The sequence below is a fragment of the Mirounga leonina genome, unplaced genomic scaffold, assembly GCF_011800145.1.
Source record: "Mirounga leonina isolate KUSES-001 unplaced genomic scaffold, KU_Mleo_1.0 Mir_176, whole genome shotgun sequence".
Classification (NCBI taxonomy): Eukaryota; Metazoa; Chordata; class Mammalia; order Carnivora; family Phocidae; genus Mirounga; species Mirounga leonina.
The window spans coordinates 2,461,003-2,481,644 of record NW_023270454.1 but is presented as its reverse complement, the minus strand read 5'-3'; the positions used below and the strand labels follow the sequence as shown (position 1 = coordinate 2,481,644).

Genomic DNA, 20,642 nt, shown 5'->3' with positions numbered 1-20,642 from the left:
TGTGGATAAAGCTGCAATGAACAACTCTGTGGAAGTTTTTGCACTGACATAAGTTTTGAACTCATTTGGGTAAATACTAAGAAGTGCTACTACTGGATCCTATAGTGAGAGTTAAGTAGGCTCCATGACCATTGTGGGGCCTGAACTCACGACTCAGAGTTCAAGAGTCACATGCTCTACTGACTGAGCCGGTCAGGTGCCTCAAGAGTCTTTTTTTGGGGGGAGGGGGGTGTGCTGGGTGGCTCAGTTGGTTAGGCATCTGGCTTCAGCTCAGGTCATGATCCCAGGGTCCTGGGATTAAGCCCCATGTCAGGTTCCTTGCTCAGCAGGGAGTCTGCTTCTCCCTCTCCCTGTCCCACTCCCCCTGCTTATGCTCTCTCAAATAAATAAGATGTATTTATAGTATATAATAATATATATAATGTATAATCTTGTAATAAGTAAGATATATTCATTTGAGACAGAGAGCGCGCGCGCACGCATGCACTGAGGGAAGGGTAGAGGGATAGCAAGAGAGAAATCTCAAGTGGACTCCATGCTGAGCATTGGGCCCAGTGCGGGGCTGGATCCCACAACCCTGAGATTGAGCTGCCCTGAAACCAAGAGTCAGATGCTTAATCACATTGGGCTCTGTGCTGGGAGTGGAGCCTAAAGAAACTGCCAAATTTTCTTCCCTTGAAGTATCTGCACCCTTTTCATTCCTACCAGCAAAGATGAATGAGAGTTCTTATTTCTTCATATCCTCAACTGGCATTTGGTGTCATCCGTGTTTTGGATTTTGGCCATTCTAATAGGAGTGTAATGGGATCTCATTGTTTTAATTTACAATTTCCTGTTATATTTTCATATAGTTATCTGCCATTTTTATATCTTTTTTGGTGAGATGTCTGTCAAGTCTTTTGCCCTTCTTTTAATGAGATTGTCTTCTTGAGTTTTAGGAGTTCTTTGTATATTCTGGATAACGATGCTTTATCAAATAGGTGCTTTGCAAATATTTTCTCCCAGTCTGTAGTTTTCCATTCTCTTAGTATCTTTCACAGAGAAGTTTTTAATTTTTTTAAAAGTTTTGTTTATCGGGCGCCTGGGTGGCTCAGATGGTTAAGCCTCTGCTTTCAGCTCAGGTCATGATCCCAGGATCCTGGGATCAAGCCCCCGCACTGGGCTCCCTGCTCAGCGGGAAGCCTGCTTCTCCCTCACACTCCCCCTGCTGTGTTCCCTCTCTCGCTGTGTCTCTCTCTGTCAAATAAATAAATAAAATCCCTACACCCAAACCATAAGTTTGGGGGCTCAAACCCACAACCCCAAAATCAAGAGTCGCATGCTCTTCCAACTGAGCCAGCTGGGCACCCTGAGAAGTTTTAATTTTAATTAAGTCCAACTTATCCTTTCTATTTTGGATTGTGCTTTTTTATCTAAGTAAGTTACCATCAAAACTCAAGGTCACCTAGATTTTTTTACCTTCCAGTTTACCATTTTGCATTTTACATATAAACTTGCAGTACCTTTTAAGTTAATTTTAGTAAAGGTATGTGATTCGATTTTTTTTCATGCAGGTGAACAGTTGTTCCAGCACCATTTGTTGAAAAGACTATCCTTTTTCCATTGTGTGTATGTGCTCCTTTATCAAAGATCACTGGACACTATTTGTATAATTCTATTTCTGGGCTCTCTTATTCTGTTTCACTGACATCTATTCTTTTGCTAAGACCACACCACCTGGATTATTGTAGCTTTAAAGCAACACTTTAAGTTGAGAAATGGCAGTCCTTCGACTTTGTTCTTCAGTATTGTGCAGGGTTTCCTGTGTCTTCTGCCTTACATGTAAACTTTATAGTTTGTCGATCTCCACAAAATAACTTGCTGAGATTTTGATTGGAATTGCATTGGCTCTACAGATCAAGCTGGGAAGAACTGACAATAACATTGAGTCTTTCTATCAATGAACATGGAACATCTCTCCATTTATTTATTCTTTTTTATCAGAGTTTTGCAGTTTTCCTCATGTAGTGTACCAGCTGTGTTAGATTTATACTTTAATATTTCATTTTTGGTGCCGATATAGATGGTATTTTTAAAATTCAAATTCCAATTGTTCACTGCTGGTATATAGGAAAGAAACGGATTTTTGTGTATTAACCTTTTATCCTGCAACCTTATAATTCTTGCTTATTCCAGGTTTTTTAGTTGTTGATTCCATGAGATTTTCTACATAGACAATCATTCTATCTGCAAACACTTTTCTTTCCTCATTTCCAATATTTATATATTTTATTTCCTTTTCTTGTCTTTTTGCATTAGTTAGGACTTCAGTATGATACTGAATAGGAATAGTGAGAGGGGAAATACTGTGCCCAATCTTAGGGGAAAGTATACAGTGTCTCACAATTAAGGATAATGTTAGCTGCAGGGTTTTTGTAGACGTTCTGTATTAAATTTATGAAGTTCTTCCTCTACTGCTAATTTTCTGGGAGTTTTTGTTTTTTTAATCACAATTGGGAACTGAATTTTGTCAAATGCTTTTTCTGCATCTATTGATGTGATATGATTTTTATTCTTTAGCTTGTTGATGAGATGGATTAATAGATCTTTAACTGTTGAACCATCCTTGTGTAACTGGAATACACATGGTTGTTGTATTCTTTTCCAAGGGTTGCTATACCAACCAACCACAAATTGAATAGCTTAGAACAACAGAAATTTATTCTCTCAGTCCTAGAGGATGCAAGTCCAAAATTAAGGTATTAGCAGGATCATGCTTCCTCCAAAGGCTCTAGGAAAGAATCCTTCCTTGCCTCTTGTAGCTTCTGGTGGTTGCTGGCAACCCTTGGTGTTTCCTGGCCTCTGTATACATCACTCCAATCTCTGCCTACACCTTCACAACACCTCTCCTCCCCTGTGTTGTCTGTGTCTTTGCTTCGTCACATGGCTTTCACCCTATGAGTCTGTGATCAAATTTCCCCCTTATAAGAATATCACTTATTGGATTACAACCCATCCTAATTCATTCACTGCATATTAACTTGGCTACATCTGCAAAGACCCTATTTCCAAATAAGGTCACATTCACAAGTTCCAGGTGGACATAAATTTGGAAGGGTAATACTGAACTCAGTGCAGTTAAGGTATATAATTTTTTAAATAGTTAGATTTGCTTTGCTGATACTTTGTTGAGGATTTCTGCATCATCTATGTTCATGAGAGATACTGGTCTGTGGCTTTACTGTAATGCCTTTATCTGATTTTGGTGTGAAGTGGTATCTCATTGTGATTTTGATTCCCATTTCCCTAATTATTAATTATATTAAGTTCTTTTCATGTGGTTTTTTTTTTTTTTTTTTTTTAGGGGGAAGGGGCAGAGAGGGAAAATCTTAAGCAGGCTCCATGCCCAGCACATAACCCAATGTGGGACTCAATCTCACAACCCTGAGATCATGACCTGTGCCAAAATCAAGAGTCAGACCCAAGTTAAGCAGCTGAGCCACCCAGGCGCCCCTCATGTGTTTCTTATCTATTTGTATATGCTCTTTGGAGAAATATCTAATCAAATGTTCCCTGGTTTTAAATTGGGTAATTTGTCTCTCTGTTGTTGAGCTGTAAGAGTTCTTTATATGTTCTGGAAAGTAGACCTTTACCAGATATATCAGATGAATGATTCTGTCCCATTCTGTGGTTTGTCTTTTTACTTTGATGGTGTCCTTTGAAGTAAGTAAGATTTAATTTTGATGAAGTCCAATCTGTGGTCATAAAGATTTACACCTATGTTATCCAGAATTTTAAAGTTTTAGTTCCTACATTTGGGTGCTTGATCCTTTGGAGTTAATTTTTGTACCTTGTGTGCGGCAAGGATCCAACTTCATTCTTTTGCATGTGGATATCCATTAGGCCCTGCATCATTTCTTGAAAAGACCATTCTTTCCACCCCTGAATGGCAACCTTGTGAAAAATTAGTTTACCATAGGCACATGGGTCTTCCAATCCATGAACAAGTGATGTATTTCCTTTTACATTTTCTTCAATTTCTTTCAAGACATTCTGCAGTTTTCAGTATGCGCCTTGCCCTTCTTTTGTTAAAACTTTTCCTATGTTTCATTTCATTTTTGATCACTGCTAGTGTACAGAAGTACAACTGATTAATGTATATTAATCTTATATCCTCAATCTGGCTGAACTAATTTATTAGCTATAATAGTTTGTGTGTGTGATCTTTAAGGTTTCTTATATGTAAGTTAACATCATCTAGAAAGACAGTTTTCTTTATTTCCCATCTAGATGTCTGCTGCAACTTTCTTGTGATATTTTTGTTTAGCTTTAGTATCATGATATTAGCCTCATAGTCTGAATTGGGAAGTGTCCCCTCCATTCCAATTTGATGGAAGAATTTATGAAAAATTGGTGTTAATTCCTCTTTAAATGTTTGGTATAACCAAAAAGATTCAGTGGTTGGTGTCTTTCTTGGGGTCTGTCCATTTCATTTAACCTATTTTCTTGGGATACAGTTGTTTACAGTATGTTTTATAATCCTTTTTTCCCCCTGTTTGGTCAGTACTGAGGTCTTTTTCATTCCTGATTTTAGTAATCTTATTCTATATTTCATGGGTGTTTTAGCTAAAGGTTTGTCAATTTTGTTGATCTTTTCAAATAACCAACTTTTGGTTTCATTGATTTTCTCTATCGTTTTTCAATTCTCCATTTATTTATGCTCTTATCTCTATTATTTCCTTGCTTTAAGTTTGCTCTTCTTTTCCTTATTTCTCAAGGTGGAAATTGGGTTGTTTTGAGATCTTCATTTTTTTTTTTTTTAAAGATTTTATTTATTTATTTGATAGAGGCACAGCGAGAGAGGGAACACAAGCCAGGGGAGTGGGAGAGGAAGAAGCAGGCTTCCAACTGAGCAGAGAGCCCGATGCGGGGCTTGATCCCAGGACCCTGGGATCATGACCTGAGCCGAAGGCAGACGCTTAACGACTGAGCCACCCAGCCGCCCCGAGATCTTCATTTTTAATATAGGCGTTTACAGCTGTAAATTTCCCTCCAAGCACTGTTTACCTACATCCACAAGTTTTGGTATGTTGCATCTTTGTTTTTATTTATTTCAAAGTATTTTCTAACTTACCTTTTAATCTCTTCTTTGATGCTTTGGTTATTCGTGAGTATTCATGAATTTCCTGAATTTATCTCTCTTATTAAAATTTCTAATTTCAGGGCGCCTGGGTGGCTCAGTTGGTTAAGCGACTGCCTTCGGCTCAGGTCATGATCCTGGAGTCCCGGGATCGAGTCCCACGTCGGGCTCCCTGCTCAGCAGGGAGTCTGCTTCTCCCTCTGACCCTCCCCCCTCTCATGTGCTCTCTCTCTCATTCTCTCTCTCAAATAAATAAATAAATAAATCTTTAAAAAAAAATTTCTAATTTCATTCCATTGTGGTTTGAGAACATATTTTATATGATTTTAATCCTTCTAAATTTATTTGGTCTTGTTTTACATCCCAACAAAGTGGTCTATCTTGAGATAATGTGCCATATACATTTGAGAAGAATATGTATTCTGTTGGTGGGGTGTTCTATAGATACCTGTTATGTTTAGTTGGATCATAGTGCTGTTCAAGTATTCTGTTTCCTTGTTAATCTTATTTCTAATTGTTTCATCCATTATTCAAAGTGGAGTTTTGAAGTCTCCAACTATTACTGTTGAATTTTCTATTTCTGCCTTTAATTAGTTTTAGTTTCATGTATTTTGAGGGGTCTATTTGGGGCTAGGTTCACATATATTTATATTCTAGGTCTTCCTCATGGATTGACACTTTTGCCATTATAAAATGTCCCTCCTTGTCTCTAGTAACAATTGTTATCTTAAAGTCATTCTGTCTGATAGTATAGCCACTCCAGCTCTGTTTTGGTTACTACTTGTATATATCTTGTTCTATCCTTTTACTTTCAACCCACTGTGTCTTTGACACTAAAATGTGTCTCTTGCAGAAATTATAACCATGTATTTTTCACTTAATCCATTCTCTAATTTCTATCTTTTGAATGGGATGTTTAGTCCATTTACAATTAAGGTAATTACTAATACGGTAAGATTTACATGTGCCATTTCACTGCTTTACACATGCTTTATATCTTTTTTTGTCCCTCTATTCTTCCACAAATGCCTTACTTTCTATTAAATAGATATTTTCTAGTTACCATTTTAATTTCCTTGTTGTTCCCTTGTTATATTTTTCAGAGTTTTTTTTTTTTTTAAGATTTTACTTATTAGAGAGAGAAAAAAAATGAGAACAAGCAGGGGGAGGGGCAGAGGGAGAGGGAGAAGCAGGCTTCCCACCGAGCAGGGAGCCTGACGCAGGACTCGATCCCAGGACCCTGAGATCATAACCTGAGCCGAAGGCAGACGCTTAACCGACTGAGCCACCGAAGTGCCCCTCAGAGTTCTTTTCTTAGTGTTTTTCTGGGAAATTACAACTAACATATTAACTTGGAACAATGCCATTTGGTTAATATAAAGTTACTTTCAGTAATATTAAAAATTTTATCTATGATTTCATTCCCTCCTCCCTCCTTTGTGCCTTTATTGTCACACAAATTCAATCTTTACATATTGTATGCACATCTACTCAGATTAACATCTATTGCTTTATGAAGTTGTTTCTTAAATCATGGAGTACAAAAAAAGTGACAAAAATACATTTTTGCTCTCTTTTATATTTATCTGTATGGTTACCTTTTCTGGTGCTACTTATTTCTTCATATGGACACAAATTACTATCTAGTGTCATTTCATTTCCACATAAACGACTCCGTTTAGTATTTCTCATAGGACAGGTGTGTCAGTGATAAATTCTTCCAGTTTTTATCTAAATAGGTCTTAATTTCTCCTTCATTTTTTGATTGGATTACTCACATTTTATTTTTGTTTATTCCTTTTCTTATTTTTTAAATTTAAATTCAATTAATTAATATATAGTGTATTAATTAGTTTCAGAGGTAGAGGTCAGTGATTCATTCTCCTTCATTTTAAAAAAAATTGACATATATCACATACCATAAAATTCTCCATTTCGAAGTGTATAATTCAGTGGTTTTTAATATATTCACCAAGCTATGCACTAATCCTGTAATATTTTCATCACCCCAAAAGAACCCTGCACTCATTAGCACTTACTCCCCATTCCTGTCCACATCTCCACTCTCTGGAAACTAGTAATCTCTTTTCGGTCTTTATGATTTGCCTATTCTGGATAGTTCATTGAAATGGAAGAATATAAAATATAGCTTTTTTACATCTAGCTGCTTTCACTGAGCTTAATATTGTCAAGATGTCACTCATTTTTATTTTTTATTTATTTATTTATTTTTAAAGATTTTATTTATTTATTTGAGAGAGAGAATGAGAGAGAGAGAGAGAGCACATGAGAGGGGGGAACGTCAGAGGGAGAAGCAGACTCCCTGCCGAGCAGGGAGCCCGATGCGGGACTCGATCCCGGGACTCCAGGATCATGACCTGAGCCAAAGGCAGTCGCTTAACCAACTGAGCCACCCAGGCGCCCGATGTCACTCATTTTTAAACAGTTTTTCTGGATACTGAATTCTTATTCAACCTTTTTCTTTCATTATTTTGAATATGTCCTCCCACTGCCTTCTGGCCTCCATGATTTCTGATGAGAGATCAGGTCTTAATCTTACTGAAGATGGCTTGAACATAGTAAGCTGCTTTCTCTTGGTGCTTTCAAGATGCTCTCTTTGTCTTTCAGTACTTTTACTGTGACGTGTCTAGGTGTGGATATCTTTGAGTTTTTACTACTTAGTATTCATTTGGCTTCTTTGCTACTGATTTTCATCAAATTTGAGAATTTGCGGCTATTGTTCCTTCCAATGTTCTTTCTTCTCCATTTTCTCTCTTTACTCCCCTTCTGAGAATCACATTATGTTTATATTGATATGATTAATGGTGTGCCACAGATCTCTTGAGTCTCTATTCATTTTCTTCATTCCTTTTTCTTCCTTTTCCTCACACTGGATAATCTCAATTGACCTATCTTCAAGATTGCTGGTTATTTCTTCTGCCTAGTCAAATCTGATATTAACCTCCTCCAGTGAAATTTTGATTTAATATATTTTACAACTCCAGAATTTCTGTATGGTTCTTAAATTTTAAAACATCTTTTTATTGAGATATAATTCATATACCATATAATTCACCAACTTAAAGTGTAAAATTCAATGATTTTGAGTATATTCATAAATATGTACAACACATTTAGTGTATTCACAGATACCAACTTTCCATCCTCTCCCCACCTCAGCCCTAAGCAAACATTGGTCTACCTTCTGTCTCTCTAGATTTCCCTCTCCTATACATTTTTTTATAGGATCTGTGGTCTTCCGTGACAGGCTTCTTTCACATGGTGTAACATTTTCAAGATTTAAGTATTGCATGCTATTTTGTCTCAGCTGTTCCACATTGTTTTTTTTCTTTCTTTTTAAAAAATTTTATTGTCTTATTTTCTCTTGATAGTTACATACTTTTATTATTTAGTGTCTAATCTAGAAATGACACCAACAGAGATCTTTAGCAAATCAAAGTGTAATACATATTATTACTTTCATCTTTTACTCAACAATTCAAGGAACAGCATCAGAATTTCATTTATTTCTTCCTAATATATGTACTATTGTCATTAATTTGAAATTTATACACACACATGAATATATATCTTTTCAGGAATTATATTATTGAAGATGGTATGTATTCATTCAAATTTATCCCGTATTTGCCACTTTTATTCCTGAAACCACTTCTATGTTTCTCTTTAGGATAATTTGCCTTCAGGTGATGAATGCCATTTAGTATCTTCCTTCAATGCAAGTTTGCCAGTGACAAAGTCTGTCAACTTTTTGTTTGTCATAGAGTATCTTTATTTCACCTTATTATAAGTTATATTTCATGGATACTAGATTCTACATTGGCAGTTCTTCTTTTTCTTTTAAAGATTTTATTTTTTTAAGTAATCTCTGCACCCAATATGGGGCTCAAACTCACAACCCCGAGATTAAGAGTCCCATTCTCCACTGACTGAGCGAGCCAGATGACCCTTTAAGCACTTCGTAGCTATCATTTTATTACCTGTGCTTACACTTTTTCTTCGGAGAAGTTAGCTATTAGTCCATTTGTTGCTCCTTTAAGGTAACATTTCTTTTATTTTCTTTTGACTGATCTTAAGGTTTGTGTGTGTGTTCAACAGTTTTATTATAATGTACACCTAAGTGTACTTATCTTTTTATACATCCTACTTGGGACTTTTCAGATTATCTGTGCTTTGTTGTTTTTCAATCACTTTTGGATTATTCTTTACCATTGTCTTTTCAGATATTTCTTCTGTTCTATACCCTCTTTAAATTCCTTCTGGGCCAATTATGCATATATTGTATTTTAACCCTATCTCCCATGTCTTTGTATCTCAATGCTTCAGTTTTTTATCTCTTTCAGTTGACTTTTTCCTTCCTCAACTAAGTCTAAGCTATTGTTACCCATTTTTATGCATAGAGTTGTGTTTCCCCAAAATTTGTATGTTGAAGTCCTAACCCCTAGTATCCCAGAATGGGACTGTTATTTGGAGACAGAGCTTTTAAAAAGAGGTTATCAAGTTGAAATGAGGTCACCAGGGTAGGGTCTAATTAAATATGACTGTGTCTTTTTAAGAAGAGGTTATTAGGACACAGATAACACACAGGATGAAGACTATGTGACAGAGAAAAGACAGTCATCTACAAGACAAGAAGAAAGACCTCAGGAGAATCCAGCCCTGCCAACACTGTAATCTTGGACTTCCCGTCCTCCAGAACTGTGAAGAAATAGATCTTTGCTGTTTAAGCCACCCGGTCTATGGTATGTTGTTATGGCAGTCCTAGCAAACTAATAACCCATCCACTGAGTATTTAATTTTGGTTAGCATAAATTTCAGTTCAAGAAATTCCAACTTTTTCCTCATAGCTCCCAAACCTTTGCTAAAATTCCTTTTTTTTTTTTTTTAAGATTTTATTTATTTGCGAGAGAGAGAATGAGAGAGAGCACGAGAGAGAGGAGGGTCAGAGGGAGAAGCAGACTCCCTGCTGAGCAGGGAGCCCGATGCGGGACTCAATCCCGGGACTCCAGGACCATGACCTGAGCTGAAGGCAGTTGCTTAACCAACTGAGCCACCCAGGCGCCCTTTGCTAAAATTCTTAATGTTGTCTTTTATCTTTTTAAACACATTAAGTGTAGCTATTTTTTTTTTTTTTTTTTTTAGAGGGGGGTAGAGAGAGATGTGGGCAGAGGGAGAGAGAGAATCTTAACCAGGCTCCATGCCCAGCACAGAGCCTGATACAGGGCTTGATCTCACAACCATGAGATCATGACCTGAGCTGAAATCAAGAGTCTGATGCTTAAGTGACTACGCCACCTAGGTGCCCCAAGTGTAGCAATTTTAAAAAGTGTCTGATTACTCAAATATCTGAATCCTATGTGGATCAGAATCAATTATCTGTTTTTTATTTGTTTGTTTTTAGTCACTTCATTTTCTCTCCTTGTGTTATTAGTTATTATTTTATTGGTAGGCATTGTGGAAACATTTTGATGCCTAAGATAATGTTACCTTTCTTCAGAGGATTTGTATTTGCTCTGGCAAGTGGGTAGTGAAACTAGCAGTCAAGTTCACCTAAATTCATATTCAGGGACTGACATGATTCAGAGTCAGTCTACCTATAGTTCTTCTTTACTCCTAGTCTGCAGCCTTTTAGATTCACAACCCAAAGAATGGGAAAGTATACTCAGGACCACCACTGATTTAGGGGCCCTGGCCTCCTGTTTTTGATCCTTAGAGACAAATGTGCTAAAGCTTTTCAACATTTTAGCTGCTGCTTTCAGAATTAGCATATGCCCCTAGGGTTTCTGTCCTTTTGTATCTTGGCTTTCTTATTCTTTTTTCTTCATTAAGTCTTCAATTAAACGCAAGTAGATTTTATATATACACGTATATATATATGTATATGCATATATGTATGTCCTTGTATATATGTATATGCATATGTGTATGTATGTAATTATACCTACCCATACACACATATGTGTAGACATGTACATGTATGTATATATTACACATATATTCCTTTCTAAAAATTATATGCCAAACATAGCATTTATAAATAGTGTTAATAGAAATGAGGTTAAGCCTGGAATGATGTTTTAATACAGAGAAGATTTAAGTATGTTTCTTCCAGGAGTCTGGGGTATTAGCACTATGAGAAACTTGGGAACACTAGCATTCTGGGTCATTGTATCTGGTTTCAGGAATAGAATAATTCAAAGATGAACCGTAGTTTGCTCTAAGGGTTTATATACCACTGACTCACCCTTATTCCTACAATGTAGCTCTTTAGGGCACCAAACCAAAATGTTGGAGGTTTCCTAGTGTCATCTAAACTTAGTGAGTCCTAGGGGCGCCTGGGTGGCTCAGTCGTTAAGTGTCTGCCTTCGGCTCAGGTCATGATCCTAGGGTCCTGGAATCGAGCCCTGCATCAGGCTCCCTGCTCAGCGGGAAGCTTGCTTCTCCCTCTCCCACTCCCCCTGCTTGTGTTCCCTCTCTCGCTGTGTCTCTCTCTGTCAAATAAATAAAATCTTAAGAAAAAATAAATAAACTTAGTGAGTTCTAGACTCTAATCACTGTCCACCTGGAAAACTGCAAGACTGTCAAAAGTACTCCTCAGGAAACTGAATGGGAAAGAAAGGACCTTGAAAAATCTGCTCCTCCATAAAAGCAAAAATGGTCAAAATCAAACTTTCTGGAATTGTGGATACTAACCAGAGGTTTGCAACAATCTGAGGAGCATTTACTCAATAAAACCAGCTGAATCTCACAAGCTTCACAGTGTTTTAACTTGCTCTACTCACATCCCCCTTTCTCTGCAGTAGCTGTCACATTTGTAGCCTCCACTACTATGGTAATTGTGAAAATAATGTAGCAGTCACTGGAGGAGGCAGAACACGTTCAAGACATTTAAAGAAGTATTTGTTCAGTCATTAACTGATCACTAAGCTAACCAAGGGGAAATTTTCAATGCTACACATAATCTAGATTACAGAGATTATAGAATCAGGCCAGAAAAGTCATCAAAGAACAACAACAACAATTCTTGGGAGTGGAGATTTAATTTGCAGAGCTGCCACATCATATTAAAAATGTCTCATTTTCAACAAAAAATTATGAGACACATCAAGAGAGAGTAAAATATGGCCCATTCACATGAAAAAAAAAAGTAGTCAGTAGAAACTGCCTGGGATAAACCCAGTTGATGACTTTACTGGAGAAGGACTTTAAGCCAATATTTTAAATACTGTTCAAAGAAGTAAAGAAAACCCTATCTAAAGACCTTAAGTATAGGAAATGTCTCACCAAAAAGACCATCAATAAAGAGACAAGTTATAAGCAAGAACCAAAGAGAAATTTTGGAGTTAGAAAGTATAATAACTGAAACAACAAATTCCACTAGATGGGCTCAACAGCAGATCAGATCAGGCAGAAGAAATAATCCATGAACTAGGAGATAGGCCCACTGAGATTATCCAGTATGAGAAAGAGGAAGAAAAAAGGAGAAAAATGAATGGAGCCTCTGAGACAGTAAGATGCCATCAAACATACCAAACACAAATAATTGGAGTCTCAGTATCTCAGTAGTACTGACAGGTGAGAGAGAAAGGGTCAAAAAGACTATCTGAAGAAATAGTGGACCCCAAATTACCAAACCTGGTGAAAAATTCAACTGAACATCCAAGAAGCCTAAGGAATACAAAGTAGGATAAACTCAAATTTGATCTGCAACATCAGCTATTTTCTGGGTCTTCAGCCTGCTGGCCCACTCTGAAGATTTTGGACTTGCCAGGCTCCATAAATTATGTGAGCCAATTCCTTAAATAAATCTCTCTCTGCGTGTACACACACCAAACACTCCTGATTCTATTTCTCTAGAGAACCCTAATATGGAATTAGCATACAAAAAGAGGAAGAGAATATAACTATATGAGGACAAAGTTTTTGTACATTACTGAAATTAATTTGGTATTACTGTGAATAAGATTTTTATAAATTAATATGCAGAAAATACATTTGATAAAATCCAACACCTTTCAACATAAAAATGCTCATTACCTGTCAGAAAAAAAAAAAAAAGAAAGAAAAATGCTCATTAAATTAGGAATAGAAGAAAACTTCCTTTACATGAGAAAGCAAGCTTATGGAAAACTGAGAGCTACCATACTCAATAGTGAAAAACTTGAAATTATTCCCCTACAAACATCAGGAATAAAATAGGATGCCTGTTTTCACCATTGCTATCAACGCTGTACTGGAAATTCCAACCAGAGCAACTGTGCGAGAAAAAGAAATAAAAGACATCCAGATTGGAGGGGCGCCTGAGTGGCTCAGTTAGTTAAGCATGTGACTCTTGGTTTTGGCTCAGGTCATGATCTCAGGGTCGTGGAATGGAGCCCTGCACTGAGCTCTGTGCTCGGCTTGGAGTCTGCTTGGGATTCTCCCCCTTTTGCTCCCTCTCCCCCCTCTGTCCCTCCCCCTGCTCACGTAGGTGGTCTCTCTCTCTCTCTAATAAATAAATAAATAAATAAATAAATAAATAAATAAATAAATAAAATCTTTGTATCCAAATTGGAAAGAAAGAATTATAACTATCTCTATTTGGAGATGACCTGATTCCATAAATAGAAAATTCCAAGAATTTTTGAAAAAAGAAAAAGCCCTAAACCTAATAAATTCAAAAAAGTGGTTAAGGTTAAAGATTAATACATAAAAACCAGCTATGTTTCTGTACACCAGCAATGGACAATTAAAAAATGAAATTAAGAGAATTACATTTACAATAGTATCTAAAACAATAAAATTCCTAGGAATAAATTTAATCAGGGAGGTAAAATATTTGTACATGGAAACTATAAAATGTTGCTGAAAGCAATTAAAGAAGACCTAAATAAATAGAAAAAATATCCTGTCTATACATTACACGACTAAATATTATTAAGATGGCAACACCTGCAAAGCAATCTACAAATTCAGTGCAATCCTTATCAAAATTCCAATGGCTTTTTTCTTTTAGAAATGGAAATTTCATATGAAATTCTAAGGGGCCCTGAACAGCTAAAATAATACTCGAAAAAGAAAACAAACCTGGAAGACTCACACTTTCAGATTTCAAAACTAAAAAGAAACAGTAATCAAAACAGTCTTGTACTGACATTAAGAATAACAAACATATATGGACAAAAGGAAAACGATAGCCAGACTTCATAAAAATTTTAAATTTTTATGCATCAAATTAACATTATCAAAAAAGTGAAGACATTCTACAGAATGGGACAAAATATTTGCAAATCATTTATCAGACAAGCATTCTGTATCCAAAATATGTAAGAAAAACTTTACAATTCAACAACAAAAAGACACATAACTCAGTTAAAAAAAGGGGAAAAGATCTGAAAGGACTTCTTCAAAGAAAATATGGACAATAAGCACATGAAAAGATGTTCAACGTTGTTGGTTATTAAGGAAATGCAAGTTAAAACAACAATGAAATACCACTTCACAGTGGCTATAATTAAAAATGGAAAACAAAGCGTTGGCAAGGATTGGGGAAATTGGAACCTCTGTACATTGCTGGTAGGAATGAAAATGGTGTAGCCACTGTGGAAAAGTTTGCTAGTTCCTCAAAAAGTTAAACAGAGAATTACCTTATGGCCCATCAATTTCTCCTAGGTATATACCCAAAAGAAATGCAAATGGGTACTCAAATGAATACACAGGCATATTTACAGCAGCATTCACAATAGTTAAAAGGTAGGAACAAGTGCAAATGTCTATCAATAATGGATGGATAAACACACAATGGAATATTACTCATCCATAAAAAAGAACAAAGTAGTGATATATGCTACAACTTGCATGAACCCTAAAAACATGCTCAACAAAAGAAGCCAGACACAAAAGGTCACAAAAATGATTACTTCTATATAATGCATCCCAAATCAGTAAATCCAGAGACAGAAAAGCAGAGTAGACATTACCAGTAAGTAGAGTGAAGGGTGAATGGGGAATAATTATCTCCTTCCAGAATCAAAAAGAGGTTGGAACTAGCAAGCAGATATTTTGGTGTGCTTGCTTGAGGTGACACCTGGGTCCATGAAATGAATGGACATTGGAGGCTGCAGCAATGGGTTGAATCTAGACATTTCTCTTGCACCCTCTGAAGTGCAAAATGCCTACAAGAATTGTTCTGACAAGAGGAGATACAGAGAATGCAGATGGTTCTGGGGTAGATTCCCTGAGGGGAAAGCCCTGCACATAGGTGGCAAGTTAGACTGACCCTGGTAGCTCCAGGAGGCAAGAAATAGTTCCTGACATAAAGAGACATCTATTGTGGACTGGGCTATGCATACCTGCTGGTATACATAAATGCTCAAAATACTAAAAAAAAAAGGTCTAAAACAGAAGATACTGCACCAATTTGGACAACTCACATTTCCTTGTGACCAAGGAACACATTTTCTTTCTTTTTTTTTTTTTTTTAAAGATTTTATTTATTTATTTGAGAGAGAGAGACTAAGAGAGAGAGCACATGAGAGGGGGGAGGGTTGGGAGGGTCAGAGGGAGAAGCAGACTCCCCGCCAAGCAGGGAGCCTGATGTGGGACTCGATCCAGGGACTCCAGGATCATGACCTGAGCCGAAGGCAGTCGCTTAACCAACTGAGCCACCCAGGCGCCCAAGGAACACATTTTCATCCTCAAAGTAACAGTTTGACAGAGAATAGAATGGAAAATTGAAACACTTTTTTGTCTAAAATGGAGGGAATAAAGGCGTGAAGGATTGACTTGCATGCTTTCATGAATATGTACTGACAGTCAACATGAGCAGGGCCCAGAGGATGTCTCTCAGACCCTTCTGTGGGGGATCCAGAGAAGAGGGGGTGGAGAAAGATGCTGGTATAACAATACGTTTTTTTGTTTTTCCCATGTGACCTCAACACTCTTTTTTCCTACTGGATCTCAGACCAGAGCTGCAACTGCAGGTGCCAGAGCTGGGATGAACTGTGTATCCATTCACTAGGGCTGCCATAACAAAGAACCACTAACTGAGTGGCTTCAACAGCAGATATGTATTGTTTCACAGGGCTGGAGGCTAGAAGTCTGAGATCAGGGTGTTGGCAGGGTTGGTTCCTCCTGAGGGTATGAGGGATAATCTGTTCCATGACTCCCTCCTAGCCTCTGGTGGCCTCAGGTGTTCCTTGGCTTGTAGCTGGTGATCTCCTTGTGTCTTCACATCGTCTTTCCTCTAAGTGTATCTGCCTCTGTGTTCAAATCTCCTCCTTTCATAAGGACACAGTCATGCTGGATTAGGGCACACTCTCATGACCTCATCTTAACTCCATCATCTGCAAAGGCCCTATTTCCAAATATAGTCACATTCACTAGTACTGAGGGTTAGGATGTCAATACCTTTTTGTGTGTGTGTGTGTGGGGGGGTATATAATTCAATCTATAACAATCTCTAAGCAAAAAACTGTAACTGTATTTTTAAACCTTTATGATGAAATTCCTAACGGCCTGATGGGATAGATCGTGCGTTCACCCCTCTAGCAAAATTGAGGTTCACAGGAAATGCAGCTAAACCGCCTAGTGGGCAAGAGAGCTCACTAATTCTGTACCTGTGTAGCCCTTCCCTATATGAATGGGAGTGGACTAAGGTGGAAGCACCTGCCAGACCAGCATTGCTATCAGCAACCTACACCAGCATAGGAGCCAAACCTAACATTCCTTCCAAAGGTAGAAAAGTTAGGGTATGAATGGAGGGAAGGAAGAATGGTAGCTGAGGATAAAGGAATGAATCAATGGTTATGCAATGAGGGAAATCCAGTATTACATTCATCGGTATCTCAAAACAGGCTTAGAACAAGAGATAATATCATTGCCTGTAGCTTAAGTGTACCCCATGCCTGAAAAAGTAGAGCCATGTTGCTGAGACTATTCTTGCTTTTAGAACCTGACAATGTCAAATGAAAGCCTGCAAACGTAAGTGGCAAAGCTCTGGGAGATATTTTGGTCATGTAATATGACAATGAACTGGAGTAATTACTCATAACTGAGTTGAACTCTAGTAATGCCTCAGTATCCTTTGACTCACATTTCAGATTATATTTACCACCATACTGCAATGTGATGGGACACTAACCTCGTTGGTTAAAAATCAGTTATATTACTTTAACAAGTCTTCTAATAATACTGATGTTGACAGTCAAATATACTGGGAAATTGGGTTAATGCTTCTTCAGGATATAATACTGATGGAAGAATGAATGGCCTGAGAAAGAACTGGATTAGTTAACCACCAGCTAAATTCTACACTCAAGAGTTCTGCACAAATTTATTGTAAGGAACAAACAGTGGCAAATTGAGGGGGGAAATATAATTAAATTAATACAAACATATGAAAATGTATGTAACGGCTTTATAGAGCAGATCCATTATTTAAATCTATCCCATCCCCACACTGGCTCCTCCAAATATTAGGCATATTCATAATGAGACTACTGTACAAATGGAATGCAGTGAAAGTGATACTGCATGACTTTCAAGACTATGGTATAAAGGCAACATGATTTCCACCTGGCTCTAGTTTCTTGGAATGCTCACACCTTGAACCGTGTGCCACCATGCTGTGAGGAAGCCCAAACTAGCTCATGCGGAAAGACCACATGAAGAGGCACCAGAGCCCACTGCACCCTGCTCAACTTCTTGACTCCTTGACTTCAGAATCATAAATGCTCACTGCATGTCACAAAGTTTTAGGGTAAATTTGTTACACGGCCATCAAGAACCAAGCAGTGCTCAAGTAATTCACAACCCATAGAAAGATAAATAAGTATACAACTAACTAATACAAGGCAAAATGTAATAGCCACTACACAGAATATAAACAAGGGGCCTTGGAAAAAATTAATAAATAAACAAGGGGCCTTGGGAGAGGAAGGAACATAAATAAGTCTAAGGGAATGGAGCAGTGGGGGGAAAACGGAAAAGGCTTCAAAGAAGCAATCTTTGAAAAGGTAGGGCCTACAGAAGAGCTTGAAGGGAAAAAATAGCATCAACAAGAAAAAGGAAGGTGTGGTAGGACTTGGTGACAAAAGAGCATATATATAGGTCTCCTTAGACAAAATTCAACTTTTTTTTTTTTACATGACCTCAAATACTGAAAGAATATTAAACTAATTGAAGGACAGTGTAGGAAACATTAATCTAAAAAGAAATAAGGTGGAGTTCTAGTGACTAACTGTAATCATATGAAATTATTAAATTTTTTGCTGTTAATCTCTATGTGAAGGGCTAACTCTAACCCTGAGAAATGAAAGCCACTTATCAGCACTTTCTTTGATGTACTGGCCAAGGTAAAACCCAATACTTTGCTTGCTCATTGTGCCAGACCCAGTATCAGTTTAATGACAGCAGTTCTCCATGGTTAGCATTCCTGGGAGTTCTAGGGGTGATTTACAGGGAGGTCTTTGTCTTGAACCAAAATGAAAAGTGCTTAATAATAGCCATAAAAAGCTGAGTAAATTCATAAGCTTCTTTAATTGCTGAAATTTACCCCCACTTCCCTGATAAGGGCATGAAGATTATGTCTACAGGTATCAGGCTGACAACCTGGGAATAATCATTACTTAACAAACAAAATCAAAGTATTTATCTCTTGTACAAGTAGAAGCCTGAAAGCAGTCCCTCTGAGCTGCCTGTTCAGCAATGACTAACTTTTCGATCTGTTTAGGAGACACCTTCAATTTGGGACCCCTCCCACTAAATCAGAGTTCCTCCTAAAGTGGTCAGATAGGCAGTCCTTAAACACCCTGAAACTTTAAAATTTCTGTTCTGGGGTGCCTGTGTGGCTCAGTCGGTAAACATCTGCCTTTGGCTCAGGTCATGATCCCAGGGTCCTGCTCAGCGAGGGACCTGCTTCTCCCTCTCCCTCTGCCTATCACTCCCCTTGCTTGTGCTTGCACGCTCTCTCTAATAAATAAATAAAATCTTCAAAAAAAATAAATAAAATAAAATTTCTGTTCTCCTCACCTCATAAAACTTTTTTAAGGAGCCCACCAGGCACAGCTTCAGGCTATCCACAATCTCCTGATGAGGCATCTGGAATACCACTCGTGAATACCATTTTGTGAGAGTGCTGGGGAGGAGGGAGTAAGAGAGAGAAAAGACAGAAAGATGAAGACACACTCACAGAGGAAGGCCCACGGTCTGAATGTCATTACACACAGGCTCCTCTATGCACCAATACAACAAGTACCTAGTAAATGCATTTATCTTACAGGTAAAAACACATGGCGATATGGGGAAAGATATACATATATATGGAGAAAGACATATATATGCGCCACACATAGAATGTAAAAATAAAGGCATAATTGTGGTATTTGCTACAAAACTGCTTCCAACTGAAAAAATTTAACCACCTAGATATCCAACAGAAAGCTAAATAGTGCTCTATCATACAATAAATTCCATGCAGCAGTTGAGAAGAATTGGTTGAGATTTATTTGTATGGATATGAAAAAATATCAGCAATATACAATTTAAGTACATAAAACAAACTAAGGAATAGTATACATAGTAATATGCCATTTTGTTTACATATATACACCACCTATATACGTGTTACTATGTGCATAAATGAGAATCTAAAAGTCTGATCTAAAATCAAACCTTTGGTGGTAGTTAATAAAAGACTGCCCATGAGGAAGTTTCACTTTCTAAATTTCTGCAGGTATCTGCATGAGCATGCCTTGTTTTTACAATCAGAACAAACAAAAAAATCCCTCATTCCTGGAGGGGGAAAAACTACTTAAGACACAGCCCCCATTCTGAAGAAGATTACACCACAGCCAGGGGAACAAATTTATAGATCTGACAAGTCTGGTAAATAGACTGAATAATAGGAAGATAAAGGAGGAAAAAGTTTAGTATACTTTTGTAAAGTACACTTTTACCATAATACAAAATATTAAAAAAGTATTTGCTGGATTTACAGTAAGATTAGGCATCAAAATGAGATAACCAAACAAAACGGCACTATGAGTAGTACTTACAGATTGATGCTCGCAACGAAGCCAACCACAGAGCGCATGCCTCGGCTAGGATCATGGTAAACATCCATCCCAATCACCATTAATTGTTTCTGGGTTAGAAAACAAAAAACAAAAAACCCAAAACAACAAGCAATCCATCACCCCATCTTTTTGTTATCTGCACCCCAAAAGCAACATATGAAAATAAGTTCTGGGAAAGGAAGAGAAAGACTGACATCAACTTGACATTTTTTTAAACACTATGAACAAGTCTGAGATCTAGAACAGGACCAGCACACTTCTGTAAAGGACTAAACAGTAAATAACGTTGGGCTCTATGAGCCACGCAGTATCTGCAGGAACTATTCAATTATAGCACAAGAACAGCCATAGCTAGTCTGTAAAGAAGTATGGCTGTATTCCAATAAAACTTCATTTAAAGACATGGAAAATGGAATTTCATATAATTTTCATGTGTCAGGAAATAC

At 37.4% G+C, this 20,642-nt stretch overlaps 1 protein-coding gene across 2 annotated transcripts in view; it reads right to left on the bottom strand.

The window, feature by feature from the left end:
- PIWIL2 (piwi like RNA-mediated gene silencing 2) overlaps window positions 1-20,642 on the bottom strand; it is a 71,175-nt gene that overhangs the window by 19,656 nt on the left and 30,877 nt on the right. For both annotated transcript variants that reach the window (XM_035023153.1, XM_035023155.1), the window contains exons 18-19: window positions 20,176-20,264; window positions 19,151-19,256 (exon numbers count right to left, since the gene is read on the bottom strand). In XM_035023153.1, the coding sequence (XP_034879044.1) occupies window positions 19,151-19,256; window positions 20,176-20,264 (195 nt within the window). The remainder of the gene's footprint in view (window positions 1-19,150; window positions 19,257-20,175; window positions 20,265-20,642) is intronic.